The sequence below is a fragment of the Rhipicephalus sanguineus genome, chromosome 10 (genome assembly GCF_013339695.2).
Source record: "Rhipicephalus sanguineus isolate Rsan-2018 chromosome 10, BIME_Rsan_1.4, whole genome shotgun sequence".
Taxonomy (NCBI): domain Eukaryota; kingdom Metazoa; phylum Arthropoda; class Arachnida; order Ixodida; family Ixodidae; genus Rhipicephalus; species Rhipicephalus sanguineus.
In genome coordinates, this window is record NC_051185.1 from 6,980,770 (window position 1) to 7,004,856 (window position 24,087).

At 45.2% G+C, this 24,087-nt stretch overlaps 1 protein-coding gene across 3 annotated transcripts in view; it reads left to right on the forward strand.

The window, feature by feature from the left end:
- Positions 1-101: 101 nt before the first annotated feature.
- LOC119406920 (protein EFR3 homolog B) overlaps positions 102-24,087 on the forward strand; it is a 30,660-nt gene continuing 6,674 nt past the window's right edge. The window contains exons 1-14 of one of the 3 annotated variants that reach the window (XM_049420000.1): positions 102-531; positions 2,634-2,710; positions 5,740-6,018; positions 7,714-7,835; positions 8,479-8,616; positions 10,527-10,601; positions 11,256-11,387; positions 11,900-11,978; positions 12,790-13,052; positions 14,484-14,728; positions 15,953-16,137; positions 19,232-19,456; positions 20,921-21,052; positions 22,462-22,654. In XM_049420000.1, the coding sequence (XP_049275957.1) occupies positions 528-531; positions 2,634-2,710; positions 5,740-6,018; positions 7,714-7,835; positions 8,479-8,616; positions 10,527-10,601; positions 11,256-11,387; positions 11,900-11,978; positions 12,790-13,052; positions 14,484-14,728; positions 15,953-16,137; positions 19,232-19,456; positions 20,921-21,052; positions 22,462-22,654 (2,149 nt within the window). In that variant the 5' untranslated portion in view covers positions 102-527. Of the gene's footprint in view, positions 532-1,126; positions 1,880-2,633; positions 2,711-5,739; positions 6,019-7,713; positions 7,836-8,478; positions 8,617-10,526; positions 10,602-11,255; positions 11,388-11,899; positions 11,979-12,789; positions 13,053-14,483; positions 14,731-15,952; positions 16,138-19,231; positions 19,457-20,920; positions 21,053-22,461; positions 22,655-24,087 lie in introns of those variants that run through there. The other 2 variants (XM_037673708.2, XM_037673709.2) reach the window with 2 other exon arrangements.

A 24,087-nucleotide genomic window follows, 5' to 3' on the forward strand; every position in this document is an offset into this window, starting at 1 on the left:
GTAGTTACAACGTTGGTTGTTTGGTAGCGCTACGTATTGCTACGCTTCAAGGATTGACGCAACTACCATTACTTGTCTTGCTTAGTAGGTAGAAATGCATATATTGCATAGATATATAGGACAACTAGGAAAGAAAACAAAGTCGCGTTATGGCGACACTAACGTAATTTAACTTTTCAAGTGCATTCAACACCGTGGTGGCCTTGTGGAAGCCAGTACCCTGCCCACATGTCAAAAAGGAACAAAGTACAAACGGTGTGAGTGATCCTGTAGCATCTACCTGCGAGTGATCGCGGTGACCGTTCCTGTGCGCCGACGCCTACCTTGCGAACTTCTTAGTGGCCTTTTCCTGAGGCGCCCTTTCTACCCTGAGAAGATACCACTTCCTCTTGTGCCCACGAACTCGATCTCAACTATGTCGAGAAAACGTTGCAGTGTAATCACGCAAACTGTCCGTGTTGTACAGGACGTGTAGCTGTGCGCGATCACCTGTGAACAAGCGTGAACTTCATTTGGAGGTCGCCGGGATGGGTAAGTTGACCGTCACGCCCACTGTCAATGTAGTTACCATTGCAAACGCGTTAGCGCAATCGCCCATTGCCGTGAGGTCAAAGACGAACAGCTGTGCTCAGGGGCGCGTAATTCGATTGCCGGAGCACGCATACCGGTATATCGCGTATGTCCGATTATTTGGGTGCTGCTGCCTTCGTCATTTTGACGTAAGCCTCTGTGCTTTTCGGCAGTTTGACCGCACTCCTGCCTAGAATGACACGAATCCGCTGAGCTGAACATGTATATGTGATACCACGTTTACGGTAGCTGTAATTTGCTCGCATACCGCGAGAACGAGCAGCGTATGTTCACAGCGATGCAGCACGATCCGGATGTGGAACGGCGGCACTTGCTTTCGGGTAGCAGACAGCGTTTACCGTACGAGCATGGCGGATCCCGCGTCTCCGCGGAGTTGTCTCGGTTTAAAAGAAGCCCGTGGGCGCTCGAGTTTCCGTGCCGTCGGGAGCCATTGGTCCGCGACCCGGGGCTGTGTGCGTGTGTGTGTGTGTGTGTGTTAGTTTCGCTGCAGCGCAACTGCTGCCTGCGCAGACCCTGTGACGAGCGCGCTGTTGGGTCGATACGCGGACGGAGGAGAGAGCTCGCTCGGCGCCGCATTGGGAACCGCATCGCATTCGGTGTGCCGCCACCGGGGGATCCTGTGTCCTTTTAAGGGGATCCCAGAGGTCGTGCCTTCGCAGCTCCAGAACGTCTGTCGTCGCCAGCTGTTTTGATCGCCATGCTTACCCCCGTCCGACGATGCATCGCCTTCCGATCCGGACGAGGCGACGAGATCTCCGCTGGCGAGGCCTCGCAGCCTCTCTGCGTGTTTGCGTCCTTACGGGCAGTCTGGAGCTTCGGCCGACTTCTCGGTTGAACGCGAGGCTATGCGACTCGTGCCGTAGTGGTCCGTAGTTTGGCGCGGCGTGTCCACGGTAGAGCGACGTCTGGGCGCTTCACGTATGTACTGACCGCCATGTAGATTCATAGCGATTTAGCTGCAGCGAACCACTCGTTTTTTCCTCGTTTCCGATTCGGTGCACCTTCTCGAAGAAAAGAAAAAAAATAACGGCTCAAGAGACATTCTCTCCGGCGGCACTAACACACGCCCTTCGTGTATCCCACCATGTAGGAGTTCTCATTGATAATCGAATTCTGCGAGAGAAGCACTAGTTTCTGCATGTTAGAGTAGACCATCCCTCCGTAAAGCGCTTGATCGCGTAGGCACTCTTAACTCGAAGCGGCATGTCCTTCCTGACTCCGAGTTTGCGCTGGTGTATGGAAAGCCAATGGGTTGGCTCCATCCTCAAGCAGTGCGAACAACATGACTGTGAGTGCACCCTCTTTAAATCAGTGCATTGTCACGAATGTATCAGTGCACGTTGCATGCACATCTTCAGTGACATCATAAGGACTTGAAGCCTGTGAGCTCCATTGGCTGCCTTAAAAGGTGGACTCGATGAAGCTCACCAATTTCAACGATGATTGATGGTCATTGAAAGTGCGGATGTTACAGAGACATAATAGCCTTGCTTCGAGAAAAATTTCCCATTGTGATGCTAACTCACTTCTCCACTGTAGAGAGCTTCAGCTCTATTGTAGGGTAATAGCTGGAGGGGAACTGTAAATTGGCTTACACAAGACAAGCACCAGCAAATAGTTTTAGAACAGTTAAGATTGGTAAGCGACCACAAGCAAAAAAAAGACTGCGTAAAGAAAATTATATGTTCAGAATGTTATCTTCCATGGCGAATACTGTAAACTCTAGCTGCTAATTTTTGTCTGCATTGACAAAACAGAATATGGGTATTCAATATGCGAGTTCCACTGATGCTCTCTTGTCTATATGTCAAGCAAGTGGTCTTGCACTACATTTTTATTTTTTCTCTTTGTTGTTGGTTAGCGTGCAAAAAAATAAAGTTTCCTTTCCACTGTCTAAACTAGTACTAAGCGGTTGTTTTATGTAGGGATGTGCGAATATTCAAACTTTCAGACCACAGGTCACTACTCTTTCGTATGTTGTGTTGACGTGTCTAGACTGCTCTCCCAAGGTCAGTCAACGCTTAATTTTTTTTTATCTGTAGGTTGCTGTGGATGTTGCGCGGCACTACGGCCCCGCTACAAGCGGTTGGTGGACAATATTTTCCCAGCCAACCCAGAAGTGAGTGATGCAACTTTAACCTCCGGCTCGTTCTTAAATCGCACTTGCCCGCACTCGGGAAATGCAGATTGTGAAACTCTTTCTTATGTTTTCTATATTTAATTGTGCTAATTCTGTCGTGGCATTGTATCTTCTCATATGGTATTGAATGCATATGCAGTCTTTCCCTCATGAAAGGCATATTACTTTAATAAGGGTGGATTGAGATTTACTTGTGTAGCATATGTGGGGCAGGGTGACTTGCATAATGTGAAAGAAAAATAAAAAGCGTGGGAACATAGACAATAGTGAAAGGACAATGAATGTATGATTGATGAAGTCAAGGGTCGCACGAAATCTTGTCTGGTTTTGGATGGTACATTGGTGAAAACATTGAAGGAAGCTGACCAAGGTGAAAAATAATTACTGAAGTTTCGGCTTGCACATGGGAGCCTTGTTCACAATTGTGAACAAGATTGTGAACAAGGCTTCCGTTGGGGAGCCGAAATGTCAGTAAATATTTTTCACCTTGGTTGGCATCCTTCAATGTTTTCATGAACATATGACTGCATCCAACTTCTTTCAAATATTTGTTGAGAATATTGGTGGAGTGCATACATTAGGCATTCTGAAATCATGGCAGGCAATCTGCCGCTGTCCGTAAAGCGAAAAGTATGCAATAAATGCAGAGTGCCAGGGCTAACATGTGGGGCTGAAGCTTGAAGGATAACATAAAAACCCGAAAATAAGTTGAGTACAACGCAGCGCACAATGAAATCAACAATAGTAGGCGTAACATTAAGAGATCAGAAGACAGCAGAATGGGTCAGGGAACAAATATGGGTAGCGGATATCCTCATTGACGTCAAGCGAAAGAAATGGACCTGGGCCGGCCACGTAATGTATAGGACAGAGAACTGTTGATCAGTTAGAGCATTGGAATGGATACCAATGGAATGGATAAGAAGCTGAGGATGGCAGTGACTTAGATGGAGCAACAAAATTAAGAAGTTCACAGGGATAAAAGGACAAGAAAGGGTAAATTCTCGCACAAGAAAGGGTAAATTGGAGATCATTGGAAGAAGCCTTCGTTCTGCAGTGGCTGAAATAGGCTGCGACTGCAATAGGCTGAGAATAGACTGCTACAGGCCGAGAATTATAATGATGGTGATGATGATGATGATGTTGCAAAAGGCTGTTGGTGCCTCGAAAGGAAGCTGGTGCCGAGAAATTAGTGGATCAACCTTGGGGAGTATCTTCATGTTTGACCAGATTAATTTCAACATGTGAGCAGCTGCACTCTGGTTATGGTAAGTGTGCCAGACATTATTTAATCGGGCTAGACCATAGAGTTTCCTAAAATGACCTAGAGGGAACTCTGGCGCTGCAATCGTTCAGCCACCATGGGAATGATGGGTAGTACATGGATTTGCCTATACTCGCCGACAACGTTTCTTGGCACTGAAGGGAAAGCTACGGGGGCGGAGCGTCTGCACATGTACTGCTACGCGAAGTAGTCTGGTTTGGCGCGCGTCTCGTAACGCTGTGGAGTGTGATGACTAGTGTTGCACTTCGACGCAAACGCTGCTTAGCGTCTAAGGTACGGGTAAAAGGCGCGACTTTTTCACGCACGCAAAAACGCAAAGTGACAACGTGTAAAGTAAATGAAATGCAGATATCTCGCTTGTGTGCGCTGCGTTCCGTCACAAAAAGCTACATGTAGAAAATGAAGGAGCACTTTATATATCTCACGCAGAAAATACGGACGCAATTGTGGGACTACTTTCATTAGCGGTAGGATACGTGCATTGTGGCTCTCTAGACTTCGCTTCAATGCCAAGAAAAGTTGTCGGCGAGTATAGTCTTCGTGCTGTGGGCTTCGAACGCACTTGTTTGTGGCTTTGTTTATTGCTATGTTTTGGTTTTCTTTCGGATAAAAGAATGGATCGTTGTGAACTTCGTGACCAGATTTGAATCGGTGAGCCTAAAGAAGTTAAAGTGGTGAAGTGAAACTGCTGATTTTTGCTGAACTTCGTTTTGCGACAAAGCGGATGCAGGCGACGCGGAGCCAAACGGAGCCGAAAGAACGAAGTTTAGACAAATCCGTGTGCTACCCATGATTCCCATGCTGGCTGAAGCGCGATGCATTGCAGCTCCCATAGACACTAGCGCCAGAGTTCCCTCTAGTAAGTATTGTAGGAAACTCTATGGGCTAGACTACGGACTACGCCTATTAAGTATTTGTGAAAGTAGAAGCTTATGTGAGGAAGGTGGTCCACTGTTCAACTGAGTAAGGTTAAATGTAACTCAGGCCAAGAACTGAGTAAAGGAAGGAAAACTGTTGTAATTCTTTTTTTAATTTCAAAAGTATGCCCTATGGCATACACAATTAAATATATAAATGGAGGCCTGTAGTTAATTGGGCTAGTGGACGTCATTGTACTATTTCTGTTTCAGGCTCAGCTTTCTCTTAATGTTGTCTTTCTAACCTTGGCATGTGCGCTTACTCACGTAACCAAAGTTTCTACATAGGAAATGTTTCATTGATGATAAACAAGTTGGAAGTATGTGCCTTGTTGTCCCTACACACGGGGTGTCGTGTACAAGGACAACTTGCACGCAACAACTTTTACACAGACAAGAATAAGTTGTTGTCCTTGACACAGGGCGTCGCAGGCTCTAGCAACACTTTGTGTTCAAGAATTTTTCATCTCTTCCAGCTTCTATCTTCCCGTGATCTTCGGCCTTGTTGTCCTTGTGTATCCTTTGTTGTTGAAAAGTTTCACTCAGCATGTGATAGTATGAACTCTTAAGAAAAGCTTGGGGAAAGGTGCTAGAAGAAGGAAATGATAACATATAATTCTGCTGACGGGAAACACAGGCATTCTTGGTTGTCATATCAACTATGGTTGCCAGTTGTTTTTTTAACGCTACCCGACAACACCACTTTCGGTTGGTGACTGGGTAACCAGCAGTCCCTTCTGTGTCTGGTTACGTTTGAGGTCAGAGCCGTTGAATGTCATTCCCTCTGTTTCTCACAACTATTTCAGGATGGCCTGGTACGCAATAACATGGAGAAGCTCACATTCTATGCGCTCTCCTCACCTGAGAAGCTGGACCGCATTGGCGAATACTTGGCACTGCGGGTCTCCCGTGACATCTCACGCCACCGGCTCAAGTACGTCGAGATCTCGATGGAGGCCATGGACCAGCTTCTGGTCGCCTGCCACGCCCAGAGTCTCAACCTGTTTGTCGAGAGCTTCCTCAAGATGGTGCAGCGACTGCTGGAGTGTCAGAACCCAGATTTACAGCTGCTTGCTACTCAATCGGTGCGTCGCATCGACATAGACCGCTAATTGGTCATTTTAGGTTGTGTGCTTGCGCATCTTTGCCTGTGTATTTGAAATCATCCATTTGCTGTTTTCCATTAGTAAGTGTGGTGTGCTACAACTGAGGACAAGGCAGTGGGCTACACAGTGTTTCAGCTAACTTTTGCCTAGTATTACAAAAACAAACACATGCGCTATGCATGTCGAATTGGCACAGTATTCTTCTGAGCTGTATGCAGCAAGTCGGGAGATTTTTTCCAATCCGCCAGGCTGGGTAATTAACAAAGATTGCATAGTTAACTTTCTAATCAGTAACTGTAGCGAAAAATCTGGAATGCAAAAGTTGTAGCACTTGTTCTGAAATATCAGAATATTTCACCCATGCTAAGATAACTGCCAATCCGATAAGCTGGGTAATTAACAAAGATTGGTTTATCAACATTTAAAATAGTAACTGTAACGGAAAATATTTATTGTGAAAGGTTTGTAACGTCTGCTCAGCAACATCGGATTATTTCATCTATGCTAAGATAGCTGCCGTGTTTAATTATCTTCCAGCTTTAATTTAGGATGCGTGAAATTAAAAAGTATTCTTGGCACAAGTTAGCTGAAACACCCTGTATGTTGGAAACTGGAATGGCTACATCCCAACAGAGGTGGCATGTAAAATTGGATGTGTGCTTTACTTTTTTTGGTGAACTGTTTCCTTTAGCCACATATGGAAGGTTTTGTAACAAAAATAGAAATATTGTAATATGAGTGAACTGCCAGCTCAATGGTGGATAATGAATCACGTGCTGGCCCTTCTGCTGATGCAGATTTATCTTCTTAAAATGAACTCTCGAACGAGCCCGTACGGACCCCTTTCAGAACAGATGATCCTAGGGCCATGCAACAGTAGTGAAAAGGCTCTGTGAGCAATATTTTTATTAACTCCTTTTATGGTTGGTGTCCGTTTTTAATTGTCCTCAAGCAATAAGAGTTCTTTTGATATTTTTAATGGAGAGTAGGCGCACCTCTAGGCTACAGAAGTAACATCTGTGCATTGTGGCATAGGTGAGGTGTATTACCAGATCATGTACACCCTAATTTCTTGTGTATAACATGCCCCTGCATATAGCGTGCACCTCAGCTACAACCCTCTGAAAAATATTAAAATATCCACACATATTGCTGAAACAGTTTTTCTTGCAGTGCCACGAAGCACTGCCATGAAACCACCTTTCGCACTGAAATCCGCATATCAATTGTACCTCAGTATTGGCTCCGGATTGCCTGTATTTTTTATGCGTGTTATGCGCGAGAAAATACGGTATATGTTGTGCACCTACGTAGTTCTCTGTATGCTATCATCATTATTTGCGCTTCCTTTCTACAAAGCACTCTACAAAGCACTAGTGTATCATGTGTGATGCATTTTGTGCCTGAATGACGTTTCCCAGAGCTACACAACCACACAAATGCTTGCGTGGTTGTGTGTGCGCATGCGAGTGCTCCATTAAAAGAGGTGGGTTACTGACTAGCCCAGCAGCAGCTTCTTTTACGTGATGGATGTATATATTAAAGTATAAGAATACAGTGTTTTTTCTTTTTATCAGTATGTTTGTCCTTGTTTTGCATTGTTGACAGAGTTTGCCAGCTGCATTCAATGCTGTGCACTGAGTATGTGTATCTGTTCCTGTCCCACGCGTGCAGTTTGTTAGGTTTGCCAATATAGAAGAGGACACGCCATCATATCATCGACGGTACGACTTCTTTGTGTCCAAGTTTTCCTCCCTCTGCCACGACAACAATTCAGACGCCGAGCTGAGGAAACAGTAAGTGCATCTGTTTGTCTGACTAGTATCCTGCACATTGTTAATTAAAAGGTTGATGAAAAAAAATAAAGGGAAAAAATGAATTATGGTGTATAACGGTGAATTACAAGGGCTGTCATCAAAACCATATTTCAGTATGTTGAAGATTCGTGAGTGAAATTGCAGCCCGACATCGGCTCACTCACGAATGTTCAACGTACCATAATTTTTGTTCGGATGGGTTTAGAAGATTCATTCCTGTTTTGTTGCGTACAGTTCTCATTCTAAATTATTGTAGTATACTGACCCACTTGTTAACTCTCTCAGTTTAGGGCAATTCTTGCTCTCAGAAAGCACATCAGATGTCTCATATTTCAAAGCTACATATTGCACTAGAAAAATAACTGCATATTTAATATCAGCACACAGATATACATAAACTTGGAAAGTTTCATCTAAACTGCTCAAGAAGTAAAAAAAAAATTTAGAGCTTGATATAGTGATGGCAGGAATGATCGGATCGAGGGAGAGTTCACCAAGGAGGAGCTCTGTACAACACCAAGGAGCTCTGTAGAACATTTCGAATGCATTTTTTAATGTAGCAGAGCTTTGTACATTTAGGAGGGGGGCTTTTGTGAGACGAGGCTCTCTCGTGTGTCTGCAGGCTGCGTCTAGCGGGACTACGGGGTCTGCAAGGAGTGGTCCGGAAGACGGTCAGTGACGACCTCCAGGTCAACATCTGGGACGAAACCCACATGGAAAAGATTGTGCCTTCACTGCTGTTCAACATGCAGGATGCCAAGTGAGTTGCGCAGACAAGTAGTCGGAGGCTTTGCCTCCCAACTTAGCGTGCCGAGGATTGCAGCTAGATATAGAATCCAAAGAAGGCAGAAGTTCAGGGGAAGATGGGAGTGTGAAGAGGTGAAAAATTCTTGTACATTGGGTCTTGCAGGAGCCAACATTTCGATTAGCAGTCTCGTCTTCTTCAAGACTGCATATAGAATTGCCACTTTTGTTGTAGCATAAAAGCGGCAGCCAGAAACTGTGAGCAGGGGTACATTGTGAAGTTGTTCGATTTGTTTGAAGGTAGACCACATTCAAATGAGGAACAATGAAGTGTTTTGACCGGTATTGTGAAACTTCAAAAAGAGTTTTGCATAACGGTTACTTTTAAGTGTTTGAAGTTTCGACTCATGCAAATATGCCGCAGTGGCTCGCTCAGCGGCTGCTGCCTTTTGCTTCTGAGCATGGGGTCAAGGATTCAATCCCTGTTTATCACAGTCACAATCTAATGGGGGCAGAATTTAAAAGCATCACCGTGTCTAACATTCAGTGCATGTTAAATAAACCAATATAGTTAAAGTTAATCAGGAGCACTACAGTACAGTTTTTTTTTTTCATCTCCTCTATGTATCGTGAGAGCATTAAAACCAGTCAGTCAGTTATGGGGTATGCTCTGTATGCAGTAGGGCAGAAAGGGAGGTCTGGTTCTAGCCACATTCAATCACTCTCACTCACCAAACCCACATTGCCAGTAAATTGTAACTTCAGCACATTTACATCAATAAGTTAAAATTGCAACATTTGTTCAAGTGTCACGTATCGCTAAGAGCAAGAGGTACTAAGCGCTAGGTGTGCTTAGTTCCCTCTGCACCCCTAGTACAAATGTCTTTTGGCACACGTCATTGGTCGAGGCTCATGCAAACATCAAGAAAGGAGGAGGTACGTGCATGCCTCAACCAGTCACGTGCAGCAGAAGCAGAAATGTTTGTTTGTTTTTAGAATGTCTGCGAGATTGCGCCCTAGGTTGAAGGACGTCTGGTCTGTAAATGGTAACACTTAAGGAAACAGTCAGTCCACCTATTACCAGCTTGCGGCCAGGTGACAAACTCGTTTCCAGAAAGGGCAGGTATTCCAGGTGGCACTCTAAGAGTTGCAGCCAAAGAGAACATGAAACCTGAGGAATACTCTTTTATAGCATTTTTATTTTCTGAAAGAGCCCGATCTTTGCCCCAGAAAGGCAGATACATTTTATATGGATCTGATACAAGTTTAAAGGAGTACTGAGACGATTTTGAGTAACAGAGAGTTGAGCTACTTTGTAAGTATTCATTCTAAAAGATAGGGCGTGCAAACAAGGACACAAGAAAGAAGTCAACCACACCTCCTTCATCTCACTCTTGACAGATGTTCCTTTGGTGTGGCGCTTTACAACTGGCTAAACTTTCAGAAAAAAGTAAATGAGCTGTGCTGGTCAAAAGCTCGACAGGTGGTAAGCCAAGTTATGGTTAAGTAAGCAAACTTACCATGGCATGTTGAACTCAATCCAGTTACCCCTGCAACTGCTGTTACTCCAACAGAAATTGTGGTGCCCTCTGAAGTAAAATATCCAAGTAACAATACAGCTGCATTTTTTTTTTGGGGGGGGGGATGCCTATTTGGTCTCACACTGCTTTGGATAGAGTCATTTGTTCCCTAGCTTGCAAGAAAAAAAGAACATGCACACTCATGTCTTTATGTTGACATGAAAGCCACGAAGCTGCAAGAAAAACAGGTGCTACATTTCGCTCTAATTTGAGGAAGTGTTGCTTCATCCACATATATAGCTTTTAGACCTAGTGTTTCATTTTTGTACCTAGCTACTACTGTTCAGTAACGCTACTTTACTTTGCTCTAAGCAGCAGCAAACTATTTCTCTTCATTTCCTTCCAGCTTAGAAAAGGCAAGAACTCCTTCTGTTCACTCACAGCAAGGAAGCGCGGAAGGCGGCGGCACTGCCCAGACAAGGTTTTGGTTTGCTATCATTGCATTTTTCTCACAAGTGTCGCTGGGCATAACGCTACTGTAAGCACAACGAGAAATAACGGCACCAGATTGCTTAGTCTAACCCCTGTAAGTGCTCCATAACGCTATACAAAACTTTTGAGGGTTTCTTACACTATCGCCAAGACGACTCGATGGCAAGAGCCTTAGTGGCAACGCATTAAAGACTGAAATGTCACATGAGCATCCGACGAGCCTGGATGTTCATCATGCCTCGTTTCATACTTGTCAAGACTCCTCTGACTTTGCATACTTCTTTGGTCTACCACACAATCCACTAGGTCCTGGCTCAGCATCTTCCATAGCGCCCCTTTCACATTATACTCCATAGCCATCAGTAGGCCAAGCCACACGAACGGCACATTAAAATACTCACAGTTTCGCAATGACGAATTGAGTGCACAGCTTCTGTGGCTCGAGCCACGCTTGAGAGGTCACGCGATTTTTTGTACCGTTTCATGCTCATGCCGCTTTTTTCTTCAAAGGCACCGTTGCATAAGCAAATACGGCTTTCGCTATGAAAAAAAAAACAGATAGGTCAAAGATGTGAGCAGCTATTCTGTGAGAATCTGAACTTTTGCTCATGCAATCCGACCGCTGCTTTCATACGTTTGACAGTGCGCGGGCTTCGGAGACGCCAGATAGCCCCCAGGTGGAGACACCCGTCACCTTGGCCGAGAACTGCTTCCGGGAAGTCATGGGGCGAGCCACTTATGGTCACATTGCATCCGTCATCAAACCGGTTCTGAAGTGAGTAGCAAACAACGTGGCTTACACTGCCTTGAGTCATCACTGGCCTGGGAACCAAATGCACTGCTCTAAGTGGTTAGCTGCATGTATGTCTACTAAGCCACATCTTCAAACTCTGCTTTAAGAGTTTAAAGACTGCATCTGGGTGCTATCAAGACATTTCCAAATAATAAACTGCTGCATGCTTGAGCAAATTAGGATTCTGGCTCTGATAAGTGGGTCATTAGTGACTTATTGCCAGTTGGAATTTTTGTGTTTCAGTACTCCTTTAAAATTTGCTTAATATCTTGATAAATTTGCCCGATTACCTAGGTTTCTTTGCAGTGTATGAGACATGGGCATGTAGCAGTACTGATTTTGAGCACTTCTATCATTTCTGTTTAATCCTAACATCAGAGTGAGTTATTGGATATTTTCCATTGCTTTTTTACGAGCACCTGTGTACTTTGCTAGCAAGTCGTCACTCGTGGGCGCACAGAAGGGAGCACTACTTGTTTGTTCTGTATGTCCAGGCACCTGGACAACCACCAGCTCTGGGTACCCAACACCTTCTCTGTGTACACATTCAAGATCATCATGTACTCCATACAGGCAAGTGAAATGCTTGCCCAACTGTACATTGTTCAACTGCCTTTTTCAACTCGATAGCGTTATAGGGCCCATGTCGTGGACTATCTGGTGTCGGTGTCAGCGGCACTGTCCGTGATGCAAGAAATCCCGATGGATGCAAAGAATAAGTATCTGGGTTCAAGCCGTAATTGAACCCAGGAATTCTATGTGGCAGTCAACTTATTGCACTACATAGCCGCACCAATGTTTGAAACTGCATTGGAAAAAGACCATATACTGGCGTGATGTCGGGCGATGAGTTGGGTTAATTGATGTTATACTGCGTGGCAAAAGTGTAGAATGGCAACAGACATCACACCTGTCAATTGCATAACAAGTGTATGGTTTAAAGCTGCCCACCCATTACAAAGGGCTCAGCCTTAATTATCATCATCATCAGCCACATTATAAACAAAGTGTACAGCTATGTAGGTATGCATATTGCCTTACAGATACTTCACAAAATGATCAAATATGGCATAATGGATACTTCACAACTACAGTTGCAGCAAGCACTCTAGGAGAGTTTACAATGGCCAGTCTCTCAATTGCAGAGACGTTCCTTCCCTCACTACACGGTTGAAGTGTCCACCGAGAAGCGAAGCATTGCAACTGAATGAGAAAGCAGTGCGAACATGGCCTGATAACGTTATCGTGTTCCATTGCTTGGCTTAAGCCTTCTGCTAGGTTTTTTGCTAGAAGGGTGCCCTGCTTTTGATGGAAGGGTGCTTTGCTACTGCCTCTGTGAAGGATGTCCTTGGAATCTGTATGTCTGTATTGTATTTGCGCACAGGCACAGTACTCTTATGCGGTGATCCAAATCCTGATGAACCACCTGGACGAGATGTACCGACTTGAAACTGGTGCCAGCACTGCAGACGAGACCGATCAGGACCAGGGTACCCCCATCTCCAAGGGCCCCAAGGTCCGTACGGGCATCGTCAAGGTGCTCTTCCACATTGTCACCATCGCAGCCGGAGAAAGTGTAGGGCCCTCTGTCCTCGAAGTGTTCCATTCACTGCTGAATCACCTGCGGCATTCAATCACCATCCGCAGGTGAGCACATGTCACTTGCACATATTTATGTAGCAAAGGTGAGAGACTAACGTCCTTGATGTCTTTACATTTTTTTGTCTCAATTTTCGATGTAAGAATGGCCGCGCCAAAGCCAAAGCAACATTAGTAAAGGCATTTTTCATTTTTAATGCATGTTAACTGCATATTCACTCAATCGAAAATATCCAGACCTTTATAATGTGCACATATTGTACCATTGACAAGGTTTTCGTTAGTTACAAACCATGAGCTTCCAGACAACATGTACCAATTTCCCAGTGTAGCATGAAAGGGGTACTGACACCAATTTTCGAAGGCAAGTTTACTCTGCCATACAAATGTCCTGTATACAGAGACGGCTCTGTGCAAGTGTGAAGCTCAGTAAATGCTGATAAGGTATCTTATTTTGACATTAAAGTCGATTTGCTCATGGCACACCTACTGACATTGACACTATCATGCCAGGCTACAGTGTCAATTATGGTGACTTCACCCACCAATGTGGCTAGTTGTGATTATGTCAGGTACTAAAGCATTCAGCGTGGCCACTTGTGCGTCACCAACGGAGCCACGGAGCGGGGCAACTGTGGAAATGTCACAATCATCTTGCACGAGCACGTGAATTGAAGTCCAGTCGAGTCGAAAAAACTTTATTGCAAGGGAATTCAGGACCTCCCAAGCCCCTGGGTCCCCACGCGGCCCCATCACACTCAAACGTTCGTCTAATAAGTCCATGACGTTGGCAGCCCAGCGGGCGGCGATCTTCTGCCTTGCCGGGTCCGTGGAGCGTAGCGAGGTCTCCCAGTCCTCCCAGGTTTTGAGTGGCACCGATCCGCCGGGAGGAGGAGAAGACGGACAGGCCAGGAGAATGTGGGTCAGGTTTGCCCTCGGTGCATTGCACAGAGGGCAGGAAGGTGGGATGAGTCGGTAGTGGGAGAGGAGGGAGGGGGTAGGTAAGGTCTGCGTTTGCAGACGGCGCCATAGGTGCTGTTCCCTGGTAGTAAGGGAAGAGTTGGGGCGTGGGTATATTTACCTTTCAGCACCAGCGTTTGCAGTGAGCTCAGAAAAGGTACACGCATGCTCCTTCGAGAAATCCTCCATGAGATCCACCTGTGCCCGGTTTCTCGACCCTCGGGTTAAAGAACCAGCGGCCTCACTGCCAGGGTTTCTCGAATGCGCAGGCACCCAGATTGAAGCTCATACTGTGGTGTGATGTCAGGGTACAGTAGGAACCGAAATTGCCTTTTAGAAACATACTGTAATTAGTTTTTAATAGTGCACTCGCACTAACCTGCACATTTTCTGGGCTCTTGAGGGCTTGTCCTTTCGTTCAACACAATAGAACAACAACTGAAAATTTTCATATCAGTACCCCTTTAATCTTCCGGTAGCTGCATGACAACATTTTCGTTTTATTTCCCGTGTGTACAGCTCGGACGGGAGTGATGTTGAGGACGAGCGAGAGTTCCAGGAGGCAGTGATTGCTACGTTGGGCGAGTTTGCCAACAATTTGCCCGACTACCAGAAGATAGAGATCATGATGTTCATCCTGGGCAAGGTGCCCGCACCCCAGGGCCCCGACGATGGCCTGGATGCCCACGACGGCCATGTGGCACCTAACTTGAAGGATAACTCGGAGGTCTTGCTGCAGCACATCATGCTCAAGTCACTCCTCACTGTAAGCAGCATCATCATCATCATCTTATCATCATCAGCCTAACTACGCCCACTGCAGGGCAAATGCCTCTCCCATGTTTCGTCAATCAACCCGGTCCTGTGCTTGCTGCAGCCATGTTATCCCCGCAAACTTCTTTATCTCATCTGCGCACCTAACTTTCTGCCTCCCCTTTGCGCACTTGCCTTTTCTTGGAATCCAGTCTGTTACTCTTAATGACCAGCGGTTATCTTGCCTTCTCACTACATGCCCTGCCCATACCCATCTCTTTGTCTCGATTCTGACTGAGATGTCCTTGACACCCGTTCGTTCCCTGACCCACTTCGCTCTCTCCTTGTCCCTTAAGGTTACACCTATCGTTTTCCTTTCCATGGCAAGCACTTTCTGGAAAATATTATGGCACACTTTTTCTGGCGTCAGCTTACTGTTATCAGATGCCTTAGAAAAGACCTTAAAAAGCCTTACAGAACAAGAATATTGTGACTACTTTTCCACAACACAACAGCACTTGTGGCAGACATCAGTGCCTATGTGATAAGTGCCAATAAGGGGGTTAGCTAACTGCAATGTGCCTTTTTTTGAACTACTTAAAGGGGTACAATGATATTGCATGACAGGTGATATCCAAAAAGATGGCAATTACAATACATTTTGCTTCCGGTGCTTGCAGTGTGAAAGCTTGCCCTTTAAGGCTGGCTTCCATTAATATGATAGGGCCATCCCTGAGGCTGTGGTTCGGGCGTCGCCCTCTAAAGTGAACCAGTGCACAAAGTATGTTAACTTGCTAGAAATCCGTTGGCTACCCCCAGCTTTGAGGAATAGTATGCGGTCATAAATGCACTATTATTCCAGCTGACATTTATTGAAAAGAAAAGGGGGACGGAGTGTTTCTTTTTTGTCCCTCATGTTCTGTGGTGCCATTTGCTATGACGATGAATGAACTATCCCAATAATGTGTTTTTACCAGTGTTAAGTCAATTGCTGAAACATCAGAGGACAATCTGGTGCCAGCACATAGCTCCAAACTGGAAGTTATGATGTCGAAACACCTTCTGGCTATTCGAGATGAAAAATTCTTTTACACAGGGTGTCGAAATGTTCGCTCCTTGTGACACCCCGTGTTCAAGAATTTTAAATCTCTTCACACTTTCATCTTCCCCTGAACGTCCACCTTGTGGCGATTCGTTCACATGCCGTAACACATATACGATGCTGTGATGTGTACAGGTGGGCCAAAAGTACCGGACAGTGCAACTGAGCCAGGCATTTCCAACAGCGTTCCTGCAGTCCCTGCTGCGCATGTCACTGGCCAGGGACCCCTCCGTGCGCCTCTTGGTGCAGAACATCCTTCACACGCTGCTGGACCGGCACAAGAACCTGAAACATCTGAGCGTCATGCCAAACTGCCAGGTAAAGCCCGAAAGGGGCCCTGAGTGACACTCGGTTTAGGATACTTTTTTCATAAGCTGGCCTGCTACGTGACAGTCTAAAGGCAAGTTTTTTCTGCTTGATCTGGAGTAAGTTTCTTTCTTTTATAGCAAAAGACATGTTTTCTGCTAGTGAAAAATAGAGCGCACCACACTCGCTACCATGGCTATGAGTGGTGCTGGCTAACGCTTCCAGGATTATACACACAAAAATACCCAATAAAGTTGACAGGAGAAACGACCATCATCGTAGCACTATTGGTAAAGCAATCAGACGCATCATGCAAAGGTTGCGGGTTCATTCCCCACTGACGGCAATTTGTTTTTTCATGCATGTTAATTCATTTCTATTGTATGTCACAATTATAACACTACACAGGAGAGAATGACAAAGTGGCAAGAGGTTACATCAATGCACGTCTTGACATAGAGCAGTTTCTTGTCTCTTTTTTCTTTGAACACATTGCTTCACTTTCGGTGTGATCACAAGCAAGCTAGCGTAACTACTATGTGATCCTAGCACACTGCAGAGCATTTTGGCAGCATGTGGCAGCAACCTGCGGCGGGTGTTGTACCTATGCAACGCAAAAATGCTCAGATCAGCCAGTCGTTGTGTCCTTCCATCCATTGACGTAGTTGATGACATAATTTGCCGAGAGAAGAGCGAGTGGTAAATCTTTGAATGTAATTCAGATGAAGTCTTTTAAATGTAATTGTAGATTCTCTGCTGTGTTCAGTGCTATAATATTTGGCTTACATGTTCACAGGATCCTTGACTACTGATCGGTAGCATCTTCTGAACATGTTCAAAAAGTGTTACAGGGTCCATTTAAAAGTCCTAGTTCTTGTAGTGCTGGAGAAACTAGCATCTGCAACAATTCTCTGTTGCACCAGGGAAGCGTTGTGAAATTGGAGGAATCTTTCTTGTCTACGGTTTTGGCTTGTGGTCGAACAAGTTTCATTGAAAGCTTCGTCACTTACTATGGACACGTGTTGAGCCTTGTATGTCTCATGCGGACATGGCCTGGAATAAAAACAACAGCAGTGAAACAAAACAAAACGGTGAAAAAAATTATCGCGCGATTTCTCAGGCAAGTAAAGCTATGCAAAGCAAACCAAAGCGTGATACTAGACAAAAATAATCATGATCATAGTCATCTATGCGATCATGACAGAGCCATTAATTATTAGTGAGAGTGTAGTAGTGACATTTAATTAGAGGTAATTAGTGGCCGTTAATTAGTCAAAATAATGAGTGAATGTTAAGCACTTATTAGTAGGGGTGTGCGAATATTTGAAATTTCGAATATTTTTCGAATAGTGTTTGCTATTCGATTCGATTCGCACTGAAATTTTACTATTCGAACTATTTGAACTTCCCAAAGACAAATGCAGTCAACGTGCGGTTGAAAGTGACCCCTTCAGATTTTCAATATGCTTCACCTCATTACACTCTCGTATTGCGGCAAAGCTGCCTTTCAAGCTCCGTTACGGTCAAACTTAGCCAAGAGACAAAGTACGTTTGAAAGTGGTCCCTAGATTTTCAACATGCTTCACCTCATCACACCCCCGTATTGCGGCAAAGCTGCCTTTCAAGCTCCGTTACGGTCGAACTTGGGCAAGAGACAACGTCTGATTGAAAGTGGTCCCTAGGTTTACAATATGCTTCACCTCCTCACACCCCCGTATTGCGGCAAAGCTGCCTTTCAAGGTCGGTTACGGTCGAATTTAGCCAAGAGACAGTCAACGTCCGTTTGGAAGTGGTCCCTAGATTTTCAATATGCTTCACCTCATCACACCCCCGTATTGCGGCAAAGCTGCCTTTCAAGCTCCGCTACGGTCGCAAACGTATTTACTCAAGAAAACGCTGGTTACAATATGGAGATGAAAGATGTGGCAGAGTTGGGGGCTCAATTAATGCTGTCTTGGACCTGACATTTGGGCAGGAAGTCCGAAAAATCGGACGCCGAAGCTTTTTAGCATCCAAAATTTCAGATGTTCTTATATATCGACGTCTACAAGGCAGATTTGGAACTCCGGACTTGAAGGGAGCACAGCCTTGTCTGCCACATCAGTTGGCCTTCCACAGAAGTTGAAAGAGAAGGAGAGGCTGAGGAAATGACATCTCTGCCTATCACGTGTAAAGTGTTGTCGGCAACACTTTGGTTGCACCAAATCATGTACATAAATACAATTCGGCCTCTACATTGCCTCATTCTTGATAAGAAAACTATGAAACACCACCCCGCCAGCGCTTCATCAACCTAGCGAAAAGAAACACTTTCATGTTGCTATCTCACAAGAACATACTTAGGGATTCTCTGCAACTTTTTCTGTAATTTCACTTCGAATTATTCGAAAAATGTTTGAGAAATATTCGAAAATTATTCGAAATTATTCGATTCGATTCGCACTCAATCTTTATTATTCGAATTTGCTTCGCACCCAAAATTTTGCTATTCGCACAGCTTTACTTATTAGTGAAAGCAAAGGCCCCATAGTTGGTTACAACCTAAGAAAGAATGTAAGCTCCGTCAACAGGTATCACTGTCCCTCCCACAGACAATTTGCATAATTGCTCGATCCAATAGTGCTTACTCATTTTTGTAATGTCAAGCACTTCTCAGGGTGATTTAGATAGTTTACTTTGCCAAGCAGACACACGTTCTGTCGCGGCTTTTAGATTGGAAACTCGAATGTCCTGGTAAATTTCATCAGGGATTCTGACATCGCTGTACAGCCAAACATAATGCTTTAGGTTGTAACGAATAAACTCGAATGTCCTGGTAAATTTCATCAGGGATTCTGGTATCGCTGTACAGCCAAGCATAATGCTTTAGGTTGTAACGAAGAACCTTTAGCTATTAGTATGCGTAGTATTTACATTAGCCGAGAAAAAGTACTTACAGTTCGAACAGAATCCAGCTAGCAGGACTGTCTTTCAGAGGTGAATGGCAGGCATGCCGTTCTGTGGGCAGAGCCCACATTTTTTATTAGATTGTAATTGAGTATAGGGCTTTCGCCTTCAAGTTGTAGCGAATGCATAAGTGACCTAGTGAGTTCTTGTGGCCACGCAGGACCCAGTGGGTGAGCTGCACGTAGAGAAGTGCTCGCGGCAGGACACAGTGTTCATGAAAAAGAACGGGCCGGACCTGCTAAGCCACATCTACGAGAATGCCCAGCTGTCCAACAACCTGCCCGCAAACTATCAAGCGCTGTATACAACACTGGCTCTGCTCTGCGTTGAGCTGGGCAGTGAGGATGTGCTCATCGAGCTGCTACGACTGATGTTCGCCATTCAGGTGATTGCGCACTGCGTTGTTGCTCACTAGTGAAGCTCACCGGTAATTTAAGCAGATTACTGCAGAGTAAGTGCTTGAATACTGTTTTGTCCAAGCCACGTGAATTTTATCAAATGCTAACTTTGATTGTGCATCGAAGTAGCACAAGCAGCATACTGTTGCTAGTTTGGTGTCGAATGTTTTTTTTAGTACTGGCTTGATTATTTATGGTACTCATTCTTTAATTACTCCTAACGCCTTGGTAATACAGAGAGCACTATAAAAAGAGAAATCACTAGTAGTTTCAATGGAGAGCAGGCAAAATACAGTAAAAGCCCATTAATTCGAACTCGTAGGGTACTATAAAATTGTTCGAATTAAGCGGAGTTCAAATTAGCGGGTGGGCGCTGGAGTGAATGGACATCGTGCCACACTGTATGGGCAGAGCCCAAAGAAGCCACCTCTGGACTAGTTATCGCGAATTAGGCGCTACTGCAAGTTTGTGGCATGTGATTTCGTAAATTAGTTTCATGGAGCTCTAACAGCAAACAGAAATGAATTGATCAGTCAGTGATATGCCAGAAAGAAGCACCGACATACACTCATGTGAGCAGTGAGCCTTATGTCGAAATATATGACACTATTTATGCTCCAAAACACATTTATTTACATAGCAGAAATAACGCAATCAAAATTAAAAGTAATCAGCAATTTGCATTTGCTTGTGTTTGTCGCGGCTTGATGAGCATCGTTTGCAGCTTGCCCAAGAGCTCCAGCACAGCGTTTGAATTCTCACCTGCCGAGAAAAGCTGCTGTTTCATTGTTTTGCATAATTTGGTTTAGTTGTGATCACTCGGAGCTGTCTTCTGTGAGCGATGAAAACCGTGGGCTCCCAGTTCGAATTAACCGTTCTCAATACCGACGCATTCGAATTATCTGGAGTTTTCCCCCATAGAAGTGCCGGGATCGGGGTGTCAATTCAAATTAACTCTATTAACCGAGTTCGAATTAACGAGCGTTTACTGTACTCACTGCTGATAAGCAACAACACACATAGGTGACTCTATTTGGTGCTAGCTTTAGGTTTAAAATGGACAGCACATTTATTGGCACAATCACATATATGTATATGTGTAATAGATTCAGGAAAAGGATGACAAATTTTTCTGAAAAGTTTACTTACTACACGTTTTTGGCTAGTGGACCAGCATTCGCCATATTAGCACAGACACTGATGACCAACTACTCCGATGAAGACTGGTCTACCAATCAAAAATGAGTAAATGCACTTTCCCAGAAAGTTCGTTGTCCTTTTGCTGCACGCACGTACGCTCGTATGCATGCACACACGTGTGTGTGTGGCTTTACCACAGAGCAGGCGTATTTAGCATTAAAGTCACCTGAATGCTCTGTACTGATGTCAGTGGGCTCGCAAACATGGATATTGTGCACATGATACGAGTGTTCACCGTCCGCTCCATGCAGGACCTTCCCAGCAGCGGTTTGGTGAGCATGAGTGGTTCCCACATGGCATCCCTGCATGCCCTGGTGGCTGCCTTCATGTTTCTTGCTGGACAGCTCACCTCCATTCCGTCTCTCTGCACTCACGTCACAGAGGTGAGTCAGTGAGCAGTTGTTGACATTGGTAGTGTGGGCTAATTGGTAGCTTATGTAAGCTAATTGGTAGCGTGTGCTCCGTCGTGTGATGTGCAGCAAAAAACAGGGCAGTGAAAGACAACAGATAAAACCCAGCACTGTGCTTTTTTAGTTGCTTGTGAGCCCTGTTTGCGATATACATCACACGAGTCTGTTCATGCAAGGAAGTGTGTTCAGCTCACTGTTGAAGACTAAAATGAAGCAGTTGCCTGTTTGTGTCACGTGTTCCTCTTCTGCAGCTGTCTGAAGCTCTTGCAAAACGATTTAACATGCATACATGCATTTAATTATTGCTCTAAGAAGATAGAACTCCTCAATGTTCCATTTAATATTGTGATGTGGACCTGCCACAGTGGTAATGGCGCTCGACTGCTGACCCGCAGGTCGTGGGATCGAATCCTGGCCGTGATGGCCACATTTCCGATGGAGACGAAAATGCTTGAGGCCCGTGTGTTTAAATTTAGGTGCACGTTAATAAACCCCAGGGGGTAGAAATTTCCAGAGCCCTCCACTACGGCGTCTCTCATAATCACATCATGATTTTGGGACATTAAACCCAAACAGTTATTAATATGATGTCCAAAATGCCCAGATTTAACAGCATTTGAAATAGTACAGCAGGCTCTTCGAATCTATCTGTACAACAACGTTAAATTTTAATAAAGTTAAAATGATGTGTCTTGTGAGATGTTGCTGCAGCTGTGAAAATTAAGTAGGACATATCTTCATGTCCCCACATTGCACTGTATTGGTGCTGTTCAAGTTTTAATGGTGTGCTTCTGTGTCCTTTTTGTCAACTAAGAGGCTGAGCTGTGCTTTTGAGTAATTGTGCTTGTGGGCACTGCCATTTATTCCTTCATAGCTTAAAGAGCCCTTAAACCACCCAGAGGTTGAAATTTAGTGATGGTGCTGCAGTTGTGCATGGGTCTATAATGAACACATAGGCTCGAGTGGAGTTGCACGCATTTGATGATTTACTAAATACGGCCCTCGCTTGTTTCACTCTTTCCTTCGCTGCGCTCCATTCATTGGCTCGTATCTACTGGCCGAATAGCCGTGCGAGGAGGATAAGCAGGGAGCACGCATACCTGCAGGCAGACAAACAGTTTCTTTCTGTTGCTGACATGACCAGATTCTCCTGGTGACGTTATGACCTACTATGGGGATTCTGAAAGATGCAGAGAGGAGCACATTATTTTTTTTTTAATTTCATGGCGCATAGCACTGCCGCATTTGGCACTGCTGATCATGATAGCACTCTGAGCTCGATGGGCACGTTTACTTGGAATGTAAAAAAAAAGATGTCAGAGGCGGTTTAGGGGCCCTTTAAGGTTTGTCTTAAGTGGTCAGTGTACGCCTTCTGGGTGCAGGTGATCAAGGTGCGACGAGAACGCACGCCGCAGTTGTTGCCCCAGGGCCCACCCTTGACGGGGCCGCTGGGTCAGGTGCCCGAGCAGGCACTCTTTGACCGCAATGTAGTCGCAGAGGCCCTGCGTAGTACGGGGCACGACCCTTCGAAGCTGTTCACCCCGTACGCACCACGCCACTCCAGTGTTCAGGGAGGTGAGTTGCCTTGCTGCCACAGTCCGGCTTTTATGTCGCCATCTCTCGCCTTCTTCCTGATGCGTGCCTCTGTTATTCATGTTGCCTGCATTTCAGAAACTTAATATTGAGTGTTTACTGATCGGTGCCTCTTTTATACATGTCATCTGCGTTTGCCACTTAAAATTAAAGGCTTTATTTGGGCTTTCTAATATATTAAGGTGAAAGCCTTGTATGCCTCATCAAATGCAGAAATTGACTTTGTCAATACAAGTGATAACAAGAGTTACCATCAGCGATGATGTCATCGTGACGTCGCATGATGACGTCATCGCATAAAATTGTCGCTTGGTCAAAGGTGGGTGGACCATGGAGGCAGTGCAAAACCAGGTGAGGTGCAGAGAGCTTGCAATGCCTCCGATCCTGGAGGCAGTGCAAGGTGCAGAAAGTTTTTGGAGGGGGGCAGGGGAGGATCTATACATCGACTGAGAAGAAAAAGAAGATGGCTTTTGCCTTCGAGTCATCTTGTGCAAATGCATAAGGGTGCCTGTGAGTTTTAACAGCGAAGCTGTTTTAGCTATCCATAATTTCGACCCTGTCACAAAACCTTGCTGTGCCGTCACCATAGCAACTGCCAACGCCTCGGCTGTGAGAACACCTGGCATGACCTCGCAACAGCCGCAGTGACATCACGCCAAGCCACGCATGCGCAGTAGCAACCACTGCGCATGCACGGTAACTACTGAGCGTGCGCGGCGGCGCTTGCTCAGTAGTTACCATGGGGCAACTGAGGATAGTTCATACTGCCAAAGAAGTGGCTGCACTTCGCGAAGCAAGGCTTGCTGCTAAGCGGGAGAGGCAGCGGCAACTCCAAGCCGACCCTGCATACGCAGCCAGGATGGTTTAGAACATGAGTTTGTAATCCTAGGTACCCATCAGCTTTGCCGTCTCTTTAGCATTGCGCCTCCAGTGCAAGCTAAGCTCATTTTTATGAAGCTTCCTTACATGACACCTGAGAAAGCCTTGTATTGTAAGACGTGCAGCTTTGCAGAACCATGGCCTGTACTCCAGCAGAACTATTGCAAAACTCTACATCTTCTAATACAAAGAAGGTCTGGTGCTGAGTATACTGTTTCTTATTGCATAAAAGCAGCTTCGTGTCCCTGATACAGATTGCTTTATTGTAACAGCTCTTCTGCAAGCTAATTTGGATTCACTTTCCTAGAAGTGGATGTATCACGATGCACGAGGTGGCCAAGTGGTAGCAGGTCATTGTGACGCTTTTAGCACTTGCCGTTTAAGCTGCCACATCAAGCCATACATGTAGCCGCATAGTAGATGGTAAAGTGGGCCAGATGTAGTACGAAAATGTCACTGATGTTCTGTTCCTATGCGACTACTTTCTGTCACTGCGGGAGAAAACTTTGTTAAAGCTGCAGTTCTAAAAAATAAAT